Raw genomic sequence first — 23,565 nt, 5'->3', positions numbered from 1 at the left:
GGCAAGGCCAGGTGTCGTCTGGAATCAGAGGTCAAGAGGGCAGGACCCTTCTGTAGAGGTCCTGGTAGCCGGCAGGACTCAGGGGAGCCTGTACCCAGGAATAGCTGTGAAGAAGACCCTGACCAACATGTGCGGTTCTGGGAGGGGCGGGGTCACTTTGTCCCTCTCCTTGAGCCAGAGTATGATGTATGGTAACCAGAACGGTCCCTAGAGCACCCCATAGGGAGGCCCTGTGGCCTCAACCAGCACAGGGTGATGGGGATACCTGCTGTAAGGGCAGAGTGGCTGGGTGGTTATCAACTCATGGGCACCAGGTTTGGTCTAGTGCACATTAGAGGAAGTCCAGGGAGCAATGAGGAGGCTGGCAGTTCTAGTCCAATCCTGAATCTGGGGATAAGCCTGAGGCTTTCCGTGTTCATTCATTCATCTAGCATTGACTGTACCTCTGACAAGCTGTGGGGTTCACAGTCAAAAGAAAGACAGAGCCTCTGCATCAAGGAGGCCACAGTCTAGTTGGGGAGGTAAATCAATATTTAAAATATAGTGCTATTCACATATATTTATCTGTTCATAAAAGGAAACTTTGTAAATACAAAATAATCTAAAGAAGATAGTTAACACTAATCCTGCTCCCTGGAGATAACATTCTTATTAACATCCCCGCCTCTCTTTTTGCCCAGGTGTGTGTGTATATGCATATTCTACATGGCTGAGATAATTCTGTTAATGACGTTTCCTATTTTTGTTAACATTTCCTTATCTTTTTCCCTAGGTTCGTGTGTGCATATATATTCCACATGACTGAGCTAATACTCTAATAAACTTTTATGTCAAGATATATCAGTTATGGACTTAGTGGCTTAAAGCAATAAAAACTGATTATTTCTTAGGCTTCTGTGGGTGAGTGCTGTTGATTTCATCTGGGCTCACTCATGCAGCTGGGATGGAAAGTCCAAGATGGCCTCACACACGTTTCTGGTGTGCAGTGCTGGCTGTTGGCTGTGGCATTTTGTGTCTACTCATCCTCCAGTAGGCCAGGCTAGCTCCCTAATATTGTGGCCTTACCTGTCCACAAGGTCTCACTCTGTCACCCAGGCTGGAATGCAGTGGTGTGATCATAACCCACTGCAGCCTTGCCTTCCTGGGCTCAAGCGATCTTCTAGCCTCAGCCTCCCGAATAGCTGGGAGTACAGGCATGAGCCACCACACCCAGCTAATTTTTAATTTTTTTGTAGAGATGGGGTGTCACTATGTTGCCCAGGCTGGTCTCAAACTCCTGGCCTCAAACAGTCCTCCTGCCTTGGTTTCCCAGAATGCTGGATTATAGACGTGAGCCCCTGTGTCCAGCCCTGTCTGCTTTTCCTAATGGTATTTCTGAGATCTTTATATATTTCTTGATTATTTTTACGATTTTAGTTTGTGCCAGTTAATTTTTTTCTATTTTATGCACTTTTGTATTTATTCTAAAAATGGGATATATGTGCAGATACATTTGCTTTTCTGAGCAAAATATCATTTTGAACATGGGATATCTTTCAACGAAAAATGAGATGGCTCTCTACCTCTGTCTTGTCTTCTTGTGAGTTTTTATAGTTTTTTGTGTGTGTGTGTGTGTGTGTGTGTATGTGTGTGTTTAGGCCTTCTGACTCTTGGAACCTCTTGGAATTTTCAAAATCAACCCAAACTCTGATTCCTCTATTGTGAAATGGGGGTTTGTTTCTCACTCCACATTTCTGTATAATTGCCCCAATTATGCAATAATTCTGCTATTTGGCACTGATATTTGATGCTACTTTGTTTCAGATTTTATCTCCTAGTATACGCAGGGATGTTTTCAGGCTTGCTTTCTTGCTCAGTTGATTTATTTTTCCTGTCCTAATGCTATACAAGGATAGCGGCTTTATATTCTATTTTAGTATGTTATTGTGGAAGTACCTTCTCATGATTTTTCTTTTTAAAAAATCTCTTGGCTGTTTTTGTGTAATTCTCCTGGAGGTACTTGAGAACCATTTTGTAAAGTTCTGAAAATGAACTCATTGGGACTTTGATTGCAAGTGCATTACATTTATCGATCAGTTTGTTGCAAACCAACAGCTTTAATGTATGAAGAATTCCCCCATCCAGAAACATTGTGCATACAGCTCCACTCATGTCAACCCTTTAAAATATCTCAGTAGAATTTTGTGGTTTATCTTCTTGTAGTTTTCCAGTATTTCTCATGAAAGTTAACATTTGCAATTCAGTGTTTTTTTGGTTGTTTTTTGGAATGTGCTCATTTTTCCCCATGATACGTTCCGGTTGGTCATTTTTAAATATAGGAATTGAATTAATTTAAAAAATATTTTTATTTTTTTTTATTTATTTATTTACTTTTTTGAGACGGAGTCTCTCTCTGTCGCCCAGGCTGGAGTGCAGTGGCTGGATCTCAGCTCACTGCAAGCTCTGCCTCCCAGGTTTACACCATTCTCCTGCCTCAACCTCCCGAGTAGCTGGGACTACAGGCGCCCACCACCTCGCCCGACTAGTTTTTTGTATTTTTTTGTAGAGACGGAGTTTCACCGTGTTAGCCAGGATGGTCTCGATCTCCTGACCTTGTGATCTGCCTGTTTCGGCCTCCCTAAGTGCTGGGATTACAGACTTGAGCCACCACGCCCGGCCAAAAAATATTTTTATTGATTTAAAAATGGTATAGATACTGTGTAAATAATGTTCATTGAAAAAATGCTTTACAGAAGAATTGGGACGGAAATGAAAGACTTTCTTTGTGGCCTCTTCCCCTGCTTCCACTCCCTGCCTTAGAGCAAACCATTATTAATAATTAGGCAATAGCCATAGAAGATTGATGGTGAATTATTCCAGACCTTTATATATTTGCATCTGCATATTTGGACATACATGGCATCACAGTGTACATTCAGACATATAGCTCTGTCTGGATCAATGTAACTGTTCTACTTTGACAAGGTCCCTGTTTATTGCTTTTTTACCTTTAGAATTGGTTATATGAGGATGGATACTCAAAAGTCAAATGGCTGGTTCAAGGGTTTGTGCAGATTTTTTCCCAGTGGCTTAACACCGCAGGGGTTTATTTCTCACTCACACTCCCTGTCCCACAGTGTTTGGTGGGATGTTCTGCCCACCGAGTCCCTCAGAGACCTGGGCTGCTGCTGAAGGCTTCACTGTTTCTTAGCTGCACCGCGTTGTACATGGTGGCCTGCTCTGTTGCTGTGGCAGGAAAGAGAAAAAATAGGAAATTAAACCTTTCTGTTCAGAGGTGACACATTTATTCTGTTTACTGACGACTGTCGAGAGAAAGCATGATGTGACCCTGTGTACTGTGTGTGGGAGGAGGAGAGAAGGGTGTACATTTTGATTTGCATACATATCTGTTAAATTACCTTCCCTAAAGGGTATATCCATTTACATATGCTAAGAACATACGTAGCTATTCATATCCCCACATCCTTGCCAACATAGGATATTAGCAACCTTTTAAATTTTTGCTGATCTTTCTCATTGTTTTAATTTTCATTTCCCTGATTAGCGATGAGCTTGACCCTTTTTAATATGTTGATATACATTTTTATTTATTTGAATTTCTGTTTCTTACTCTGCTTCTTTGCCTGTTTTTACTTCTTTTTCTTAATTGACTTTGAAGTTCCTTATATATTATGGATGGTACTCTTTTGCTGCAAATGTGAATATTTTCTCAGTTTATTGTTTGTCATTTAATTTTATTTTTGATGTCTTTTATGAAATGAAAAATTTTAATTTTAGTTTAGTGAAATTTGTCCCTCTTTATGGGCATTAGATTTTTGTTTCAGTGACCTTCTCCATTGTAAGTCTTAAAATACATTTTTTTTTTGTATTTGATATGTTCTTAGGTTTTTGTTTAACTTTCTAATTTATCTGGAATTTTGCAGAGGCACTATAACTTCTCCAACTTTGTTCTTTTTAAAAATGGTTTTAGTTATTCTAGTTCTTTTGCTTTTCCATATACAGTTCAACTTTTTAAAGAAAACCTTTTGACACATAATAATTATATGTATTTGTGGGGTATAGTATGATATTTCAATACATATAGATAATGTGTAATGATCAAATCAGGGTAATTAGCATATGCAGCCCTTCAAACATTTATCATTTCTTTGTGTTGGAAATAGTAAAAATCCTCTTTTCTAGGTATTTGAAAATATACAATAAAATTTTTTTGCTATGTTCAGCTTATAGTGCTGTAGAACATTAGAACTTAATCCTTCTGTTTAGCTGTGGTTTTGTATTTGTTGACTAACCTCTCCCTATCCTCTGTTTGTGTTATTCTTCACAGCCCCTAGTAACTACTATTCTACTCTCTACTTGTATGAGATCAACTTTTTTAGCTTCCACATATGAGTGAGGACTTGTGGTATTTATGTTTCTATGCCTGGCTTATTTCACTTAACACAATGTCCAGCAGGCTGGTGCTTATTGCCGCAGATGATAGGATCTCATTTTTTTTTTTTATGGCTAAATAGTATTGCATTGTATATAAATATGTATACTATATTTTCTTTGTCCATTCATCTGTTGATGGACACTTAGGTTGGTTCCATATCTTGGCTATTGTGAATAGTGCTGCAGTGAACCTGAAAGTACAGGTATATCTTAGACATACTGTTTTTCTTCCCTTTGAATATATACCCAGTAGTGGGTTATTGAATCATATGATATTTCAATTTTTAGTTTTTTGAGGAACCTCCATACTATTTTCCACGATGCCTTTACTAATTTACACACCAACAGTTTATGAATTTCTCTTTTCTCTACATCCTTGCCAGCATTTGTTAGTTTTTATCTTTTTGATAATAGCTATTCTAATTGGGGTGAGATGTTATCTCATGATGGTTTTGATTTGCATTTTCCTGATGATTAGTGATGCTGAGCTTTTTTTGTTATTGTTATTAGTTTGTTCTCACACTGCTATAAAGAAATACCTGAGACTGCATAACTTATAGAGAGGTTTAATTGGTTCATGGTTCTGCAGGCTGTACAGGAAGCAAAGTGGCTTCTGCTTGGGAGGAGGCCTCAGGAAACTTACAGTTATGGCAGAAAGTCAAGGGGAAGCAGACACATCTTACATGGCAGGAGCAGAAGTAAGAGAGAGGAGGAGAGATGCTACACACTTTGAAACAATCGGATCTTTTGACAACTCACTATACAGTACCAAGGGAGGATGGCAGTTTATTCATGAGAACTGTGCCCCCATGATCCAGTCACCTCCCTCCAGGCCCCACCTCTAACACTGTGAATTATGTTTCAACATGAGATTTGGGCAGGGACACAGATCCAAACCATATCACATATGCTTATTGGCCGTTTGTATATTTTCTTTTGAGAAATGTCTTTTCAGATCATTGGCTCATTTTTTAATTTAGCTATTTGGTTTTTTACTCTTGTGTTGAGTTCCTTGTATATTCTGGATATGAATCCCTTGTCAGATGCATAGTTTGCAAATATTTTGTCCTATTCTGCAGGTTATTTGTTCATTCTGTTGATTGTTTCCTTTGCAGTATGTGCAGAAGCTTTTTAGTTTGACGTAATCCCGTCTGTTTTTGCTTTTGTTGCCTGTGCTTTCGAGGTCTTAGCCATGAAATCACGTGTCTTTTTTTTATGCCAGTACTATGCTGTTTTGGTTACTATCGATTTCTAGTATGTTTTGAAATCAGGTAGTGTGATGCCTCCAGCTTTGTTTCTTTTGCTCGGGATAACTTTGACTATTCGGGATCTTTTGTGGTTCCATATGAATTTTAGGATTTTTTTTTTTCTATTTCTGTGCAGAATGTTATTGGTATTTTGATAGAGATTGCATTGACTTTGCAGATCATTTTGGCCAGTATGGCCATTTTAACAATATTCTTCCAATCCATGAACATGGGATGTATTTCCATTTTTTTATCTCATCTTTAATTTTTTCCACCAATGTTTTATTGTTTTCATTGTAGAGATCTTTCGTCTCCTTGGTTAAATTTATACCTAGGTATTTTACTTTTTTGTAGCTATTGTAAATGGCATTTCTTTTTCAGGTAGAAACATGACTTTTTCGTTGGTTTTGTATCCTGCAACTTTACTGAATCATCAGTTCTAAGAGGTTTTTGGTGGAGTCTTTAGATTTACATATATATAGGATCATGTTGTCTGCAATCAAGGATAATTTGACTTCCTCCTTTCCAGTTTGGATGCCACTTATTTCTTTTTCTTGTGACATTTCCCTGGCTAGGACTTCCAATACTGTGTTGAGTAAGAGTGGTTAAAGTGTGCATCCTTGTCTTGTTCCATTTCTTAGAGGAAAAGCTTCCAACTTTTCCTCATTCAGTGTGATATTGGCTGTGGGTTTGCCAGATACAGCCTTTATAATGTTGAGGAACGTTCCTTCTATACCTGATTTATTGAGAGTTTTTATCATGAGGGGATGTTGAATTTTATTAAATGCCTTCTCTGTATCCATTGGGATGATTTTATGGTTTTTGCCTTTCATTCTTAATGTGATGTATTATATTTATTTACTTATGTATGTTGAGCCATATGTGAATCACTGGGATAAATCCCATTTGATTATGGTGTACTGTCTTTTTGATGTGTTGTTGGATTAGTTTGCTTGTATTCTTTGTTGAGGATTTTTGCATCTATATTCATCAAGGATATTGGCCAGTAGTTTTCTTTTTCTTGTTGTGTCCTTGTTTGCTTTTGGTGTCAATATGACACTGGCCTGATAGAATGAGTTTGGAATAATTCCCTCCCCTTCAGTTTATCATTTTATTTTACTTATTAATTCTTTTAGAAACAAAATACCACTGTGTTGTTCAGGCAGGAGTGTAGTGGCTGTTCACAGACGCAATCACAGGGCCCTGCAGCCTTGAACTCCTGGCCTCAAATGATTCTCTCACTTCAGCCTCCAGAGGAGCTAGGTCTCTAAGTGCATACCACCATGCCTGGGTCCTCCTCTTCAGATTTTTGGAAGATTTTGAGAAGAAGTAGTATTAGAGTCCTTCTTTAAAAGTTTGGTAGACTTCATCTGTAAAGCCATCCTGTTCTGGGCTTTTCTTGTTGGGAGGCTTTTTTTATTACTCTTCAATCTTGTTACTTGTTAACTTGTCTATTCAGGTTTTCTATTTCTGTTTTGTATTTCCTGTTTAATCTTGGTAGGTTGTATGTGTCCAGGAATGTATTCACTTTTTCTAGACTTTCCAATTTGTTGGCATATGGTTGTTTGTACTAGTCTGTAAGAATTGTTTGTATTTCTATAATATCAATTATAATGTCTTCTTTTTTATTTCTGATTTTATTTGTGTCTTCTCAATTTCTCATAGTCTAGCTAATGGTTTGTTGATTTTGTATTTTTAAAAAACTACATTATTGACTTTTTGTATTTTTTCTCTTTCTGCTCTCATCTTTATTCTTTCTTTCTTTTTTTTTTTTTATTAATTTTGAGTTTGGTTTCTTTTTGCTTTTCTAGTTCCTTGAGATATATCGTTAGGTCATTTGAAATCTTTCTACTTTTTTGATGTAGATGTTTATTGCTATTAACTTCTCTCTTAGTACTGCTTTTCTGTATCCCATAGGTTTTGGTATGTTGTGTTTCTGTTTTCATTTGTTTCAAGAAATTTTTAAATTCCCTTCTTAATTTTTTCATTGACCCATTGGTCTTTAAGGAACGCATTGCTTAATTTTGATTTATTTGTGCAGTTTCAAAGATTTTCATGTTATTGATTTCTAGTTTTATTTCATTGTGGTCAGAAAAGATAAGTGATATGATTTCAATTTAAAAAAAATTTGTAGAGACTTCTTTCATGGCATAATGTATGATCTGTCCTGGAGAATGCTTCATGTGGTAATGAGAAGAATGTGCATTCTGCAGCTGTTGATTGAAACGTTCTGTAAATGTCTGGTAGGTTCATTTGGTCTGTAGTGCAGGTTAAAGCCGATGTTTGTTGATTTTCTGCCTACATGATCTGTCCAGTGTTGAGAGTCGTGTGTTGAAGATCTCAACTATTACTGTATTGAGGTCTGTCCCTCCTTTTAGATCTAATAATATTTACTTTATATATCTGGGTGCTCCTGTGTTGGGTACGTACATATTTAAAATTGTAATTTCCTTTTGCTGAATTGATCCCTTTATCATTACATAATGACCTTCTTTATTGCTTTTTACAGGTTTTAAACTTAAGTTCTATTTTATCTGCTATAAATATAACCACTTCTGCTCATTTTTGGTTTCTGTTTGTGTAGTATGTCTTTTTCCATCCTTTCACTTTCAATCTGTGTGTGTCATTACAGGTGAAGTGAATTTCTTATAGGCAGCATGTGGTTGGGTATTGTTTTTTTAGTTCATTCAGTCATTCTATATCTTTTAACTGGGGAATTTAATCCATTTACATTCAGTGTTATTATTGATAGGTGAGGACTTGCTCCTGTCATTTGCTTTGTGGTTGTTTTGTATAGCCTTTGTTTCTTTCTCTTTTATTATTTATCTTTGGTTTTGTGGTTTTCTATAGTGGTAAGTGTTGGCAAACTTTTTTTTGGGCCAGAGTAAATATTTGTGAGCTGAACACTCTGTGTGAGAACAACTTACTTCTACTGTTGTATTGTGAAAGCAGCCACAGATATTATGTAGATGCATGGACATGAGTGTGTCCAAATAAAACTTTACTTCCGAAAAGAAACATCTGGCCAGATTTGGCCCGCAGGCCATAATTGGCTAACTGCTGTTTAATTTACCTGTTTATATCAGGTGGACTCTTGAATATTTATTCTTCGGGTTATAATTCTTTGGGATATATATTCTTTGGGTTACTCTTATTATCAGGAGAATGTTGCTTAATTTTGTTTTGTTACTCAGATTGTTCCAGTTTTGGCCATCGGGAGCTCTTTCATTTGGCCCTTTTGATATACCCCCATCATTGTGGGTTTATTTATTTATTTGGAGCACTTTCTTACCTATTTGCACTCTTAAGAACTTCTAGGGTCATCTTACATGTTTTCTGTCCCAGCCCTAGAATTAGGCATTTTCCTAGGGAGCCCTAGTTTTTTTCATTGGAGAGTGATATTAAGAAACCATGATCTATATTGCACATGTGCTCATTGATACTGGGGTGTGACTGTTTCTTGGCCCTCTCAGAGGAAAGATGTAGGAAATATGTGTGTGCTGTAACCCATGTATATATATATTATATTTCCATGTTTATATGTGTAAATGTATTAAAGTAAACATGAGTTTGTACTGATATCTCTGGCCCCAATTCAGTATTCCAGGGTTTATTCTAATCTTCTCCTTTAGCTTGTTTATAGCTTTTTTTTTTATCAGCCAGTGAGAAAACTAGCTTTCTTTTCCTATCAATTATTTACATATTTACTCAAACCTAGTGCATGTGTAAAGTCATTTTTTAATTCTCTGTACCTCTGTGAAAAACAATTTTATCAGCTAGAGCAGGGTATCCCAACCCCCTGGTTATGGACTGGTACCAGACTGTGGCCTGTTAGCAACCGGGCCACACAGTAGGAGGTGAGTGGTGGGTAAGGGAGCATGACCACCTGAGCTCTGCCTTCTGTCAGGTCAGCGGCGGCATTAGATTCTCATAGGAGTGCGAACCCCATTGTGAACTGCGCACGCGAGAGATCTAGGTTGTGCGTTTCTTATGAGAATCTAACTAATGCCTGATGATGTGCGGTGGAACAGTCTCATCCTAAAACCATTCCACCCGTCACGGAAAAATTGTCTTCCATGAAACTGGTCCTTCGTGCCAAAAAGGTTGGGGACTGCTGAACTAGAGTACAGTATTTGTATACTTTGTCTTTATTTTGTCCAGTTAAAACACAGTTTTCTAGAGTTACGTGGGTCAGCTTCTTTTCCCTATCTCTTGTATTTAGGTTGTATCTTGCATCTGTAATAAAGTGAGATTCATTTGTGACTGGATGCATTCCATCCTAGGAGTCACTGACACCTTGGTTGATTAAAAAAAAAAAAAAAAAGATCACTTTGTTTGTGTTCTACAGCTCTGTGGTTTTTGACAAATGTACAGTCCTGAATCCACCCCCACAGGACCACACAGAACAGTTTCATCACCTAAAGATTCCCTTGTGTAGCCGATTTGTGATCATCCCCTCCTCTTCTGGTCCTTGGCACCTGAATGTTAGATTCATTTATGTTGTTGTGCCAAGTAATAGTTTGTTCCTTTTGATTTCTGAGTGGTGTTCTATTATATGGATGAATTTCAGTTTGTTTATCTGTTTCCTTGTTGAAGAATATAGTTGTTTCTAGTTTTTGGAAATGATGAATTAAGCCGCTGTAAGTATTCATATACAGGACTTTTTTTTTTTGTAAATAATATATTTGGCCTCATTTCTGCTGCCTTATTTAATGCTTTTTGGCTTTTATGCTTTAATACAATTTCATTTTTAAAACTTTCTTTTGCAATATAGACCTTATTTCCATCTTCTCATTTGATTTGAAATGTATATTTCCTCTTTTTATTTCTATGTGTTTTGTGTGTGTCTTTCAAACACCTTTATTGAGGCAAAACTTATATATAATAACACACATTTTCAGTGTAAAAGTGACTTTTGACAGATGTATACATCACCACCCAAATCCAATTATAGAACATTTCCATTTCCCCAGAAAGTTTCCTTATGGCCTTTGCAATCACTCTCACCCCCACCCCACCATTCACCCCCGCATGCAGCAGCCTCTGATCTGGCTTCGATCACCGTAGATGAGTTTGCCTGGTGTGTATTCTTCTGAGTCTGGCCCCTTCGTTCAGCATAATGCCTGTGAGTTTCTTCCAAATTGCTCTGTGTATCATTCCTTTTTATTATTGAGTAGTTTTCTCTGCACAGATATGCTATGGTCTATTTATTCTGTTAAAATACTTACATTTCTCTGGGTTTTGTCTATTATGAGTAAAAGTGCTATGAACGTTGATCATGTCATTTTATGGGCGTGTGTTCTGTCTTGGAAGTAATTGTTTTGTCAATATACACAAACATGTTACTCTAGTGATAAAGGCAAACATCATTCAGTTAAGTTTTCACTCTTCTTCATGTTTGATCATTTCCTACACTCATTATCTTAACTTGGCATTTAAAAAATCACATTATTATAGTTTTGCTTTCTATTTTCACATTATATATGCAAATAATCCTTTGAAAATCATTTAATATTTGCTTTCAATTTGTCATAATTACAATGATTACTTAAGCCTCAACTTCAGATATTTATTTGGTATCATTGTATAACATTAATTCTAGTATGTATTCTTACTACACCTTCTCCAGTTTTACGTTAAAAGTTTAGGTTTAAAATTGTTCTCTGAAGTACCTGTTTGAGTCATGTTTTAAATGAACAATTCATATTTTGTCCCCTAAGACATGAGATATCTTCCTCCGTCCTTCTTATCTGAAGTACCACTTGGGCTATCTAATTCTTGAGTTCAGAATATTTATTGCTTCAACAGGTATTCTGGAACTTAACATTCTGAAGTTGGCCTGATTTTTGGATGGGGGAGGGCTGGGGGATGAGGCAGATAATTCAATTTTTTGAAATGAAGAAGCTCTGTGAGGGTAGAAATAAAGGTGATTTATTCTCAAACTCCCCTTCCCCCATCACTGAGATCTTCTTTTGACCTGCAGACTTAGGACATAGATTTCTTCTATTATGTCTTGATTAGTGTTTCTGTCCTGTTTTGATTTTTTTTCTCTTTGTTGGACTTAGATTGGGTGAATCTCTATGAACTCTCCTAGGTATCTATTCTCATTTTCCTTAGTGCTTTCTTTAAAATCTCTGTGTCCTTTTCTCCTGCTCTCTTGGACAGCGTTTCGAGTATGTTGTCTACATCGCTGGTGTGGTTTCCTGCATGTTCGTTCTGTCCTTTCCTGGTTCCAGTGGGAATTTTGTTCCCCTGCTTGCATTTTCTCTTTGATTCCTTTACATCCTTTCTTATGTAAATGAATTGTTTTTTCATTTCAGCTTCCTTCTCAAACTGTTGATTTCATTTCCTCATGTATCTCTTCTTCTCTCTCTTTTACAAACAAAGGTCATATTTTCTGTAGTATTGGAAGACACACCACAAATACTATTCAAAAATATACAGTAGTACTCTTCACTGGTGTGACTGTACTGAGAATGTTTTAGTTATGATCATGTTCTTACGTTTAAAAAATTTTTATGACCCTGTTGTGTGATGATGCTGCTATTACTAATTTTGTTTGTGTGAGATCTCTCTAAGTGTAGCGTTTTCCAGCAGAGTGGACGTGAAAATTCCTGTTGGTCTCTCTCACCACAAGGATGCCACAGAGTCCCCCAGTCAGACCCTTGCCCAAAATCTAGTTTGGTTTACATGGCTCTGAGCCAAACTTCTTGGTCTGACAGCCATTTCCCTTGTATAGTTTTGCTGTGCTTGAGGGGAAAATCCTCCTGTTTTTACTGCCTTATTTTGTGGCTCGATTATCTGAAGCAATCTAAGTCTTCTGGACTTTAAACAGCGCATGCCAAGTTGTTCTCAGAACTTGCTCTCTGTATCCTTCTCGAGGACTTCATACCCCAAGTTGTAACCATGGGGTGCCTGTGCCTTTGTGCCCCCAAGGGAGTTGTCCCAGCATGTTGAAAGGTTGCAGAAAAAAAGGTCCTCAGGGATGTGGGGTTTGAGGTACAGAGTTAGGGAACGAGCTGTTTCTGGCTGGGGATGGCTGCTCTGGTGTATGGATGGACAGGGGCTGTAGGCATGGATGTCTTCTTTCTCTGTTCTTTTTTCTTGGCCTTGCTTTTTGCTCCCAGAGACCAAGACATGTACTAGTAAACCCAAAATTTCTCAATCCAGTGCCATGTGTTGGAAAGATATCCCTTCAGCAGTCTGCAAAATCTTTGATTGTAATCCTGGGTTCCAGAGCGATTGCGATTGTATATATTGTGCTGGTTTGGTGGGAATCTGGGGTGGGGAATGTGACTGGTGATGAGTCTGTTTCCATTTGGACCAATGAAGAATTGAAGCAGAGGGAGAAGAGGCCCTGTGGCTGACATGGTAGGGGCTCTAGGAGAGGCCAGTGCAGGAGGCTAATCAGAAGTAATGGAAAGATGCTTCAAGACTTCAAGGAAATTGACAGGAATTGAGGGGAAGGGTCTGAAGCTGCAGATATGCTGCCAGCCTTGGTCAGGTTGGGCCCACTGCACAATGAGAGGTATGTGTAATGTGGTCGCCAAGAGCATGGGATTTGGAGCCAAGATGTATTAGACGAAGTCTTAGCTGTCCTGTGCTTACCAAAGTCCATAACTTCTGGGTGCCTCTTTTGTCCTCTATATAAAAAATAAGAAGATAAAATACCTACCTTGCTGGGTTATTTTGGAGAGTTAATGTATAGGGATCAAGTACAGCAGTGGCTGGCCCTTAGTCGTGCTGAATCAGTGTTAGGTGGTGGTGGTGGTATGTTATCAGCCTGCTGGTGGAAAGGCTGAGGAGGAGGGGGTGTTCTCCCTTGCTTGGAAGGCCCCTCACTGCTCCAGTCCTCATCTCTACAGGCTGAGTTTACTCTCAGTTTAAATTGTCCTTTCTTGGAGGAGCCTTCGTGACTGTTCTGTTTGAAATAGCTCCGTTCCTGCTGCCATTGTTTCTCACAGCACCTTCCTCTTTGCCATCAGAGTACGAGTCGTATGAGTCCTTTTTTTTTTTTTTTTTTGAGACAGAGTCTCGCTCTGTCTCCTAGGCTGGAGTGCAGCGGTGCTATCTTGGCTCACTGTAATCTCTGCCTCCTGGGTTCAGCGGATTCTCCTGTCTCAGCCTCTGGAGTAGCTGGGATTACAGGCATATGCCTAGCTAATTTTTGTATTATTAGTAGAGATGGAGTTTCACCGTGTTGGCCAGGCTGGTCTCAAACTCCTGACCTCAGGTGATCCGCCCATCTCAATCTCCCGAAGTGCTGGAATTACATGTGTGAGTCACCGTGCCCAGCCCAGAGTACTTTTTGTAATTTGTTACTATGTATTATGTTGTGCTGCTTCTGTGTTTCCCACTAGCCTGTGAGCCATGATGGCGGTCTGCGAGGTTTCTTATTGCACACTGGTGCCTCACGTATCAGTGATCCTTGAAGAGTTATTGCATGCATTACTTCTGTGAAGCCGTTTCCTTCCTCAGTATCCATTCCTCTTGTTGCTGTTCCAGCAGTTGATGCTTTGCTTGGCCCTGCCCTGTTGTAATAGCTTCTCACTGGCAAGATGTGACTAGGAACTGAGGCTGTTGGAGTCAGATGAGCTTGGGTTCAAATCTTGGTTAACCAGCTACGGACTGTGTGATCAAGGGAAAGTTACCTGCCTTCTGTGAGCCTCAGTTTCCTCCCTGTCAAATGAGGAGAATGATATCCAACTGGAAGGCTGGGCATAAGATGAAATCTAACACCTGAAAGTGATTTACACAGTTCCTGGAACTATGCATATACCAGTCAAGATGATTGTCATCATTATTAATCCTACTGAGACAGTCATCCAGGTGGCATCCTGGCACCAGTAATAATTGCATCAGCATTTCCCTGCCCCCCACCTGCAATAGAGCAGAGTCTCACATTAGCTGGGATCACAGAGAGTAAATGTTAATGAATGATTTGATTGAACTCTGAGGAATAGTTCAGCATCTCAGATTGCTTATTTTTGAGAAAAGAAGCTGGTGGGGATGTGTACACAGGATTTTCTATTATCATTCATTCATTCATTCATATGTGCAAATAAAGGGAAGAGAATTAATTATTGTTTCCATTTGGAAGGACTGAGCTTCAGGTGAAGCAAGTGGCCTGCCCAGGTAGAGTTGGGGTAGAGCATCAGGAGACAGAGTTGCCAGGACCAGGGGGGCGAGCTCTCTGGTTGTTTTTTTGTTTTGTTTTGTTTTTTGTTTTTTGTTTTTTGGGTTTTTTTTTGGTGTGAGGAGTAATGAGACAGTGGAGGAGGTTTTGGGGGAGCTTAAGAAGAAAGGATTTCCCAGAGAGAGAATGTTGCAGTCATATGCAAGGTCAAGTCCTAAACGACTTGGGCTTTTCTTATCAACAAAACAAATTAGAATTCAGGTTCTGTTTGAGGTGCTCCTGAGAAGGAAAAGAGAGTCAGAAGCCTACACAGAGATGTATGGACGATTAGGTCCCAAGAGATGCCGGAGATCAAAGTATACTGGGCTATTTGGGAGCCAGCTTTCCAGAACCTGACTTTTTCATGGTTATTCCAGTGTTTCAGGAAAAGCAGTGTTTTCTGAACCTGCAAAAACCTTATGTGTGTTTGCTTTTTAAAATTGGGGGTGAAACAATGTATATAAAAGCAGTTTTGTCAACTGAAGTTCATATGTGTCAGAGTCATCTGTTCATCTTGTAATGATCCTGTATCTTAATTCTTTCAGTTTTTCTTTATTATTATATATTTTACAGATGGGGATACCAAGGCCAGAGAGGTTGGGTAACATGCCCAAGGTCATACGGATAGAAAGTGACAGAACCAAATGTCTTCATCCACATACCAGGCTATTAGAGATGGTCCTGTTAATACTGCTCATCATTGCTATTGGGTTAAGTGGAAATTGTTGACAAGCCACCCAGTGGCTTTGTGGATGGAACCAGAGGTAGAAGAACTAGCCTTGATGTCTGCCATAAAGCTACCTATGACTCTGTGATTGAAACCTCCAGTGATTTGGAGGGAACAAACTAAGTTCCACCTCCAGTGTGGCCCCAAATAGCCATCTAGACCCTGCACCCTTGCTAACCCTCAGCTTTTCATGCAGCCCAACTATGCATAGCCACCTTCCATACATGGACGCATTTATCTAAGGAGGTCTACTCACTCTTCTTCCCGGGGGGAGTTGACTGTTTTAAGGGGTCATATTCTGAAAGGTGGAGGAACATTCTGTCTTTAGACACCACCAAGGTTTGTGGTCACAGGAAGCTATTCAAGATTACTGTGGAATGCAAACATACATAGTTGTGTATTTCCCACAACAACCCCAAGAGATAGGCACTGTTACTTCTGCCTTGCTCTATGAGTCATCTGAGGCCCAAAGAAGTTTAGGAACTTGCTCAAGAACACGTGATAAAAGGCACAGCAGGGGATTTAAAACAGATGGCTTTGTTACAAAGCCCTGTTCTTAAATATTTTACTAATGCCATTTTGATAACTATCATCTATTCATCTACCCATCCATTTATGGACCCACCTCTGACCTCATCTTTTCATCCATCCCACATCTGTCCATCCATCCATTCAGCCAGCCATCTATTCGTTTATTTATACATCTAATCATCCATACATCCCACCTTCCATCTATCCATTTATCCATTTATCAATCCATCCACCCACCCATCCATCTGCCCACCCATGCACTCATCCATTGTATTGACTATTTGTCTAACATGGTCCTCCATTTCATCTGGGGAAGAAATTTCTCCATCCTGGGAAGTGAGCATATATTTTCTAGAGCTGGAGGCCTCCATGGGAATACACCACATCCCTTAGCTCCCAGGAAATATCTGGGCGCTGCTGCTGTTCCTAGGTTGGTGTCCTCACAAATGCTGCTGTTTCGGGCAGTGCCAGGTTGCTTACTCTCTTTCCTCCCTCAGTAAACCTGTAGAGAGTTTCTTCCTACAGTGGTCACAAAATGAGCAAAGCTGCAGACTCTTCCAGAAATCCTTGGCATTCTGAAGCATTATTACAAAGGAATACTCAGTAACCCCATTCCTTAACCCGAAGGTTAGATATTGGATTAGTTAGGCATGATTTTACTTTTTAAAAAATGTTACAGAGTTTGTGTATTATATCTAAAAATTATCTAATAAATCTAAAAGACATGTTCACAGGACATTTAATAAGGGAACAAATGTTGATAGCCAATTTGGATGGAGATAAATCAATTAAGGAAGCAATTTAAATTGTCTATTATAAAGAGGCAGTATGGTCTAGTTATTTGCATATTTATTAAGTGCAAAGCAAAGAAGGTGGTTTAATTATTTTGCATAGTCTCTGTTGTACAAAAACCATTGATGAGACGATCCCACTTTTCAAAGTTTTTTTCTTCTTAGAATTAAAATTCTAAACATATTAGAATTCAAACACGTAAACATAAACAGCCATATAAATTACCCCGTGTATTCATTACCCGTCTTCAACAATTATCAACTATGACTGTACTCACCTTTGCTCACCTGTTTTATTTTTCTTTTTGTAAGTTTTAGAGGCTTATTCCTCACTTGACTTAATTTTATTGGGTCAAAATTCCATTCTAGAAAAGCATATTATATTGACATTGAAGTAGAATAAACTTTTGAATATAACTGCTTACTTTTTCATTGAAATTTAGCATTTGGGGTGTATAACACTGGGAATTTTCCACCTTCTTTTAATTGAAAAAGTTTCAAATCTACAGCAAAGTTGAAAGAATACTAAATGAACCGTCACATAACCTTCACTTAAATACAACAGTTATTAGCATCGGGACTGGCATTTTCCAAGTGTATTTTTCCATGGGTTTACATAAAGACAGGGGAGGTTTTCTTGCCTTTGAAGACATGCAGACAGTAGCTCATGGCTTTGGAGCCTGACACATGAAGGTTCAAATCCCACCAGTATCGCCTCTGAGCTGTGCATGGTAGGCGAGTTGCCTTACACACAATATCTTCCTCTATCAAATGGAAAAATAATAGTGGTGTACACCCATGGGAACACGTGAGGTGCATAGTAGGTACTCAGCAAATGTTACCTATCTCTTTGCCTCCTAGCTGCGCCTCTGTGTTGCAGCTGGGGGAGCTGTGTGGGGAGAACTGGACATTTTCAATTCAAGTCCTTTTTGGTCACTGTGGAAGATTTTTGCAGTTAAGAGAGTTAGTATGGCCTAGTGAGTAAGAAGTGAGAGTGGTTCAAACTCCAGTTCTGCCCTTACCATTCTGGAACTTGGTTAAGTTCCTTGGTCTCCCTGAGCCCTCATTTCTCCATAAATTGAGGATAGAAAAATACCTCATTGAGTTGTTGTCCAGGAGAAAATGAGATGGGAGAGTCTATGCCCAGCATTTAGTGTAGTGTCTGTCTCATAAGCACCCAATGAATGTTACTGATCATCGGTATTATTATAAGTGAGGATAAATTGGCATAGTACCTCCCATGTAATTGCTCAATAAATGTTACCTATTATAAATAAGGATGAAGAACTCACACCAAATTGGTCTTTAATAGCCTGCGTCTACTTTGGTACAATGAAAAGAATAAAGATCTTTTGTGAAAACTTGCAATGCAATTTCAAATAAAAGTAAGCCTGGATGGACATGTGGCTAACACCAGCCGGGCGTGGCATCCAGAGTGATCATGGGAAATGACTGCATGTGCCTTGGGTTCCATACAGTGATGTCATAAAATAAACCAGCCTTCTTGAACCCTCCTGCCAGTGTTGGCTTCTGGCATTGAACAGCTCGTGGCTCACATCCTGGCTAGGGTAGATGCTTCTATCCCAAAGGCTTTAGGCTGTTCTTGCTGCCTGGAACTGACTTTATTCCTCTCTCTCTCTCTGTTTTCTGACCCTCTCGTCTTGTATCGCAGGTTGAAAGGATTGTAGACAAGAGGAAGAACAAGAAAGGAAAATGGGAGTATCTTATCCGATGGAAAGGCTACGGGAGCACAGAGGACACGTGGGAGCCGGAGCACCACCTCTTGCACTGTGAGGAGTTTATTGATGAATTCAATGGGCTGCACGTGTCCAAGGACAAGAGGATCAAGTCAGGGAAGCAGTCCAGCACCTCCAAGCTCCTGCGTGACGGTCGAGGCCCGTCTGTTGAGAAACTCTCCCACAGACCTTCGGATCCTGGAAAGAGCAAGGGGACCTCCCATAAACGGAAGCGAATTAACCCTCCTCTGGCCAAGCCAAAAAAGGGGTATTCAGGCAAGCCCCCTGCAGGAGGCGACAGGGCTGCCAAGACAGTGTCTTACAGGACTACCCCCAGTGGTTTGCAAATAATGCCCCTGAAAAAGGCTCAGAACGGGATGGAAAATGGGGACGCCGGCTCTGAGAAGGATGAAAGGCACTTTGGAAACGGGTCCCATCAGCCTGGCTTGGATTTGAATGATCACGTTGGAGAGCAAGATGTGGGCGATTGCGACGTGAACCACGCCACGCTGGTGGAGAACGGGCTCGGTTTGTAGCTTTTCTTTCTCTTGGGTTTGGCTCTGGCCGTGGCGAAAGGGGAGCTCTGCCTGCATCCTAGGGCCATGCATAAGACCCCCCACCTCCATCCCCACCTCTTAGCTCACCGGTGATTCCCCTTTCATCTGTCTCACCTAGAGCTTTGTAGACTCAGTCATAGGCCCGTGTTGGTTACAGACCCTCATGCATGTGGGGAGGCTAAGCCTCTGATGCTCCAGCCAAGCTCTGGAATGGGTCCAAAGTTCCAGACTGTACTTCAAGACACCCAAGGCCATGGTAACCCCTCTAGATCCACCTCTCTGAGGGCAGCTCAAGTCCTCACCCCCAGGACCCAAGACGTGTGTCCTCAGCGGGCCAGTGCCTCCCAGGTCACGGTGCAGAGCCCTTGCTTGCAGCCTCATCATGCCCCCAGCAGTGTAGTCCAGAGAGGTGGGGTCTGGGTTGGGGTCCACGCCATCTTCTTACATGCAGTGTGGACTTGGAGTTCACCATGCCAGCGCCTGTGCTGGAGTCTCTTGCCCTTCTGCTGTCTCTAGGTTGGATGATTGGCCTATGTTAGGTCCTGTCTTAGTCTGTTCAGGCTGCTGTCACAAAACACCTTAGAGTGGGTCATTTATGAACATTAGAAATCCAGTTTCTCACAATTCTGGAGGCTAGAAGTCCATGATGAAGGCACCAGCAGATGCTGCATCAGGTGAGGTCCTGTTCCTCTTACCTGGTACCTTCTGTGTCCTCACATGATAGAAGGGGCAAGGCAGCACCTGTCAGCCTCTGTTATAAGGGCACTAATCCTGTCCACAAGAACGGAGCTCTTAAGAGTTAATTACCTCCTATAGGCCCCACCTCTTAATGTTGTGATTGTGTTTTGTGTTAGGTTTCTTCATATGAAATTTGGGGAACCATAACCTTCAGACTATAGTGGGTCCTAAATGCTGTCTTGACCTCATCCTGCGCTAATTCTTTCGGTTTGCACCCTCTTACTCTAACACAGCCTGCGTATGTTGTGTTAGGTTATGGAATTCCTCCTTTTTCCAAAGTCTCTGTAGGCAAAATTAAGGAAACAGGAGGTAATGACCCATGTAGTTCATGCTCCCAAACCTGAGATTTCCTGTGTAGTCACATTGCTCCTTACCTAAGTCCTTCATGGCGTCAGTCTTTCAGGTTAGCTGCTTGTGCCAGTTATGTGCAATCCCTCACTGCTCAGACACCCGTGTGTCTACCTGGTGACATTTGTCTCTTTGGCTGCCAGAGACCCAAGCCTTGGAATGTCCAGAAATCTTACAGGAGTGTGGGCAACCATTGCCCAATAGCGCAGAGCCATCAGATTCCCCGATGAAACCAGGGTGCATGTGGGGACAGGGATGCTGGAGTGCAGAGGGAATGGTTAGAAGGGCTCACAGAAGGTTGGGGTGATGAGGCCAACGCACTTCAGTGTGATGATGGTAGATTTAGAGTCCAGAATCTGGGAGAGTTTGCTGTCTTTAGGGACTCTTGCTGAGAAATCTGAGCAATCCGTGTCGAGGCGCCTGTTTCTCCAGAGAGAGGAATTTCACCCAAACAGGATTTACTTAGCATCTTTGCCCCAGACTGACTCATGTTTCCGTCTGGGGATCCCTGATGCTGACGTGACTGTGCCTGTGAACATATGTAAAAGCTGTTTGTTTTAGAAATCCATCTCTCGAGAAGAAGTGGGCTCGTGTAAATGGGGCTTGGCATAAACACCCGTGTTTGATGTTGCTGTGACGGCTGCCGGCGGTGGCGGAGTTCCCTGTCTCAGGAAGGGTGGCGAGGGGAGCTTTTGTGGCCCCTTGGGTGCAGGGGCAAGGCTCTGGCAGGGTTCCCTGCATTCCAGCTGTTAGCAGCCCCCTGCCCTGCTCATATGGGGCAACCCAAGAGTAAAGCATGAAGGAGGAAGATTTGCTGACTGTAGCTGACAGTCTGCAGTGTGGAGGAGAGAAGCCGGACTCACAGAGGTCTACATGAGGGTGTGCCTCTTGTGCTGTGCAGCCTTCTGCAATGAGGCAGATCTGCCAGCTCTGTGCTCTTCACCCTTCAGCTTTGCTGATGCCCCCTGGTCCATGATCTGGTGATAAGGCATGGTACCCCACAAGCAGGGGAAACGGGAGGGCCAACCTGTTGAGATCCGTTGCTAGTCCTGTTAGTTCCAAAATGCTATTCTAGACCTTTCTTGTCTGTGATCTCTTATCTTCCTCATGTTTGCCTGATGTTGTACTTTCTCTACTCCTACTTGAACTATGCCGGCCTCTATTTTATTCTGTTTTGTCTGTTTCAAAAGGACTCTTTTGCTTAATCACATCCCATAGCGTTGGTGCCCGTGAGATCCTGCTGTAAGGTTAAGGCACTGGCTCTCAGATTCTGCGTGTATTAGATTACCTGGCAACTGGTGAGAGATGCAGATCCCATGGAGTCTGATTTCCTTAGTCTGGGGTGGAGCCCAGGAGATGGACTTATAACAAGCTTCCTGGGTGACTCTACTGCATTTTAAGACGAGCTTTGTGGCCAAATTTGTAGGGGGTGGGTTCTTGAAGTTTCACATCAGGTGTCAATTTAATTCAACTCAATTCTGATTTTTTTTTATCACTTCCTAAGAGTTATTCAGCATGCTGGGTGCTCGAAGTAGAGTAATGAAGAGATAGGTATGTACTTTTCCCTCTGAAACTTACAGCTTCCCTCTGAAACTTGCCAGGAAGTTGGAATGCTGGCCTCTGGCCCCATGTTGAGAAGGTGCCTGAGGCTGGCTCCATGGAAGGAGTAACACATGTTACATACATGTGCTTGGCTTCACCATACCCGCAGTGACATCTTCTGTGGTCACTGGGGTGATAATTGTCCCAGCCATTAGCCTCTCACGTTCTAATTAGAACTAACTTGTTAGCCAGTTCTGGGGGAACTGGGAAGACAAAAAGACTGAGAATCCTTGCCTGAGAGAGAAGGAGAATGTTGAAGAGAGTGGTTTGAGGTTCTTGAACAAGACTCAGGAGAGAGGGGATGCTGTGGTTCCAGAACTTTTCAGCAACAGGCCAGAGGTGTGGTCCAGCAAAACGCGTTTCCATGTGTGTTTTCAGCCAGTGGGAAGCTTTACTGAAGCCAGTGTTCATGCCCACGTAGCCCTGAATGTCCTCTTTCTACCCTCTTCCCTAACCTCACCTTCCCTGATCTGGACTGAAGGATGCAGTCTCCAGGGGCCCAAGGGTGAGCCCTGGGGGTTTGCAGCACAAAGGAGGGCTCATCTGAGCCCAGCAGAAGGGGATGGGGGATCCTGGCTACAGTTGCACAGCATTTGTTTTGGGAGTGGGCTGGTGCTTTTTATATGGTTTTAACTTCTCTTTGGTGAGTTAAGGTTCTGCATACAGAACAGCAACTTATGTAACATGTTACTCATTTACTGCTGACTTCTCTGATCTGCTGTGGAACAAATGCTAAATTGGGGCTCTGGCGGGTGGCGTTTTGGTTTCAGACTGCATTTTTTCCCCAGCAGTGTTTGTAGGGTGTGTGCAGCCGTTCTACACTGCTCTTGATTCTGATTCTTTGGCAATGAGTACTGGCTTTGTGGTCCAGGGCCCATCTGCCTCAGTATCCCTTGGGGAGCTTGTTAAAATGGGCTCTATCCCAGTTGAGTGAATCAGGATCTCAGGGGGGTTGGGGGTGGATTTTACACGTTCATGCTGAATTGTAGAAGTCACAGGTGTATACAGGAGCTCCAGCAGATGAGTTCGGTTGTAAGAGATGGTTCATAGATCCGTTTGTTGGTAAATCCATCTTTCCTCCCTGGATGTGAAGCTTGTGAGAAGAAATGTGATCTGGTCCTTCAAAGTTTTAAAACCTGACATAGTGTCTCTGCCTTGCTTGCACTTTCTACTAGGAATCTCTCTCTCTTTCTCTTTTTTTCAAAAACTACACCGGTTTCATCGGTACAGAAAAGCTGGTGAGTTTGCTAACCCTTGCTGTGGTTCTGGCGTGGTGAACTGCTTAGCGCTCTTGTCTAAACAGGCCAAAGCATCGGTGTTTTACGGAGTCACATGAGCCTTTAACCTGTGAAACTAGTCTCTAACTAGGAGCCATCGTTTCTCTTTGAGCCGTAGAATAGCATAAAGACTTGCAGCGTTCTCCAAATTACCAGGAAGGTGATGAGCATCAGTGTTGATGCCAGGCTTGTGGCCGCATGTCCACATTTCTCAAAGGATGTTTGAGATCCTTTTCCTTGCGTCTTGATGACTGTTGTCTGCTGCACAGACGTTGCATCTCACACATTGCATGATTCAGTGTTTGCAGAATTATCTCTACCATTGAACGAGTCATCCCACACAACACACGCAACATTTGCCATTTTCTCTCCATTGATCTTTTAAAATGGTCTCAGCGTTCA

The 23,565-nt window shown here is 41.2% G+C and overlaps 1 protein-coding gene across 1 annotated transcript in view; it reads left to right on the top strand.

The window, feature by feature from the left end:
* CDYL2 (chromodomain protein, Y-like 2) overlaps window positions 1-23,565 on the top strand; it is a 143,250-nt gene that overhangs the window by 41,310 nt on the left and 78,375 nt on the right. The window contains exons 4-5 of the mRNA XM_011942205.1: window positions 13,616-13,676; window positions 18,578-19,169. Coding sequence (XP_011797595.1) covers window positions 13,616-13,676; window positions 18,578-19,169 — 653 coding nt within the window. The remainder of the gene's footprint in view (window positions 1-13,615; window positions 13,677-18,577; window positions 19,170-23,565) is intronic.

Source organism: Colobus angolensis, unplaced genomic scaffold (genome assembly GCF_000951035.1).
Source record: "Colobus angolensis palliatus isolate OR3802 unplaced genomic scaffold, Cang.pa_1.0 Scaffold207, whole genome shotgun sequence".
NCBI lineage: Eukaryota > Metazoa > Chordata > Mammalia > Primates > Cercopithecidae > Colobus > Colobus angolensis.
This window is presented reverse-complemented; position numbering and strand designations above follow the sequence as displayed.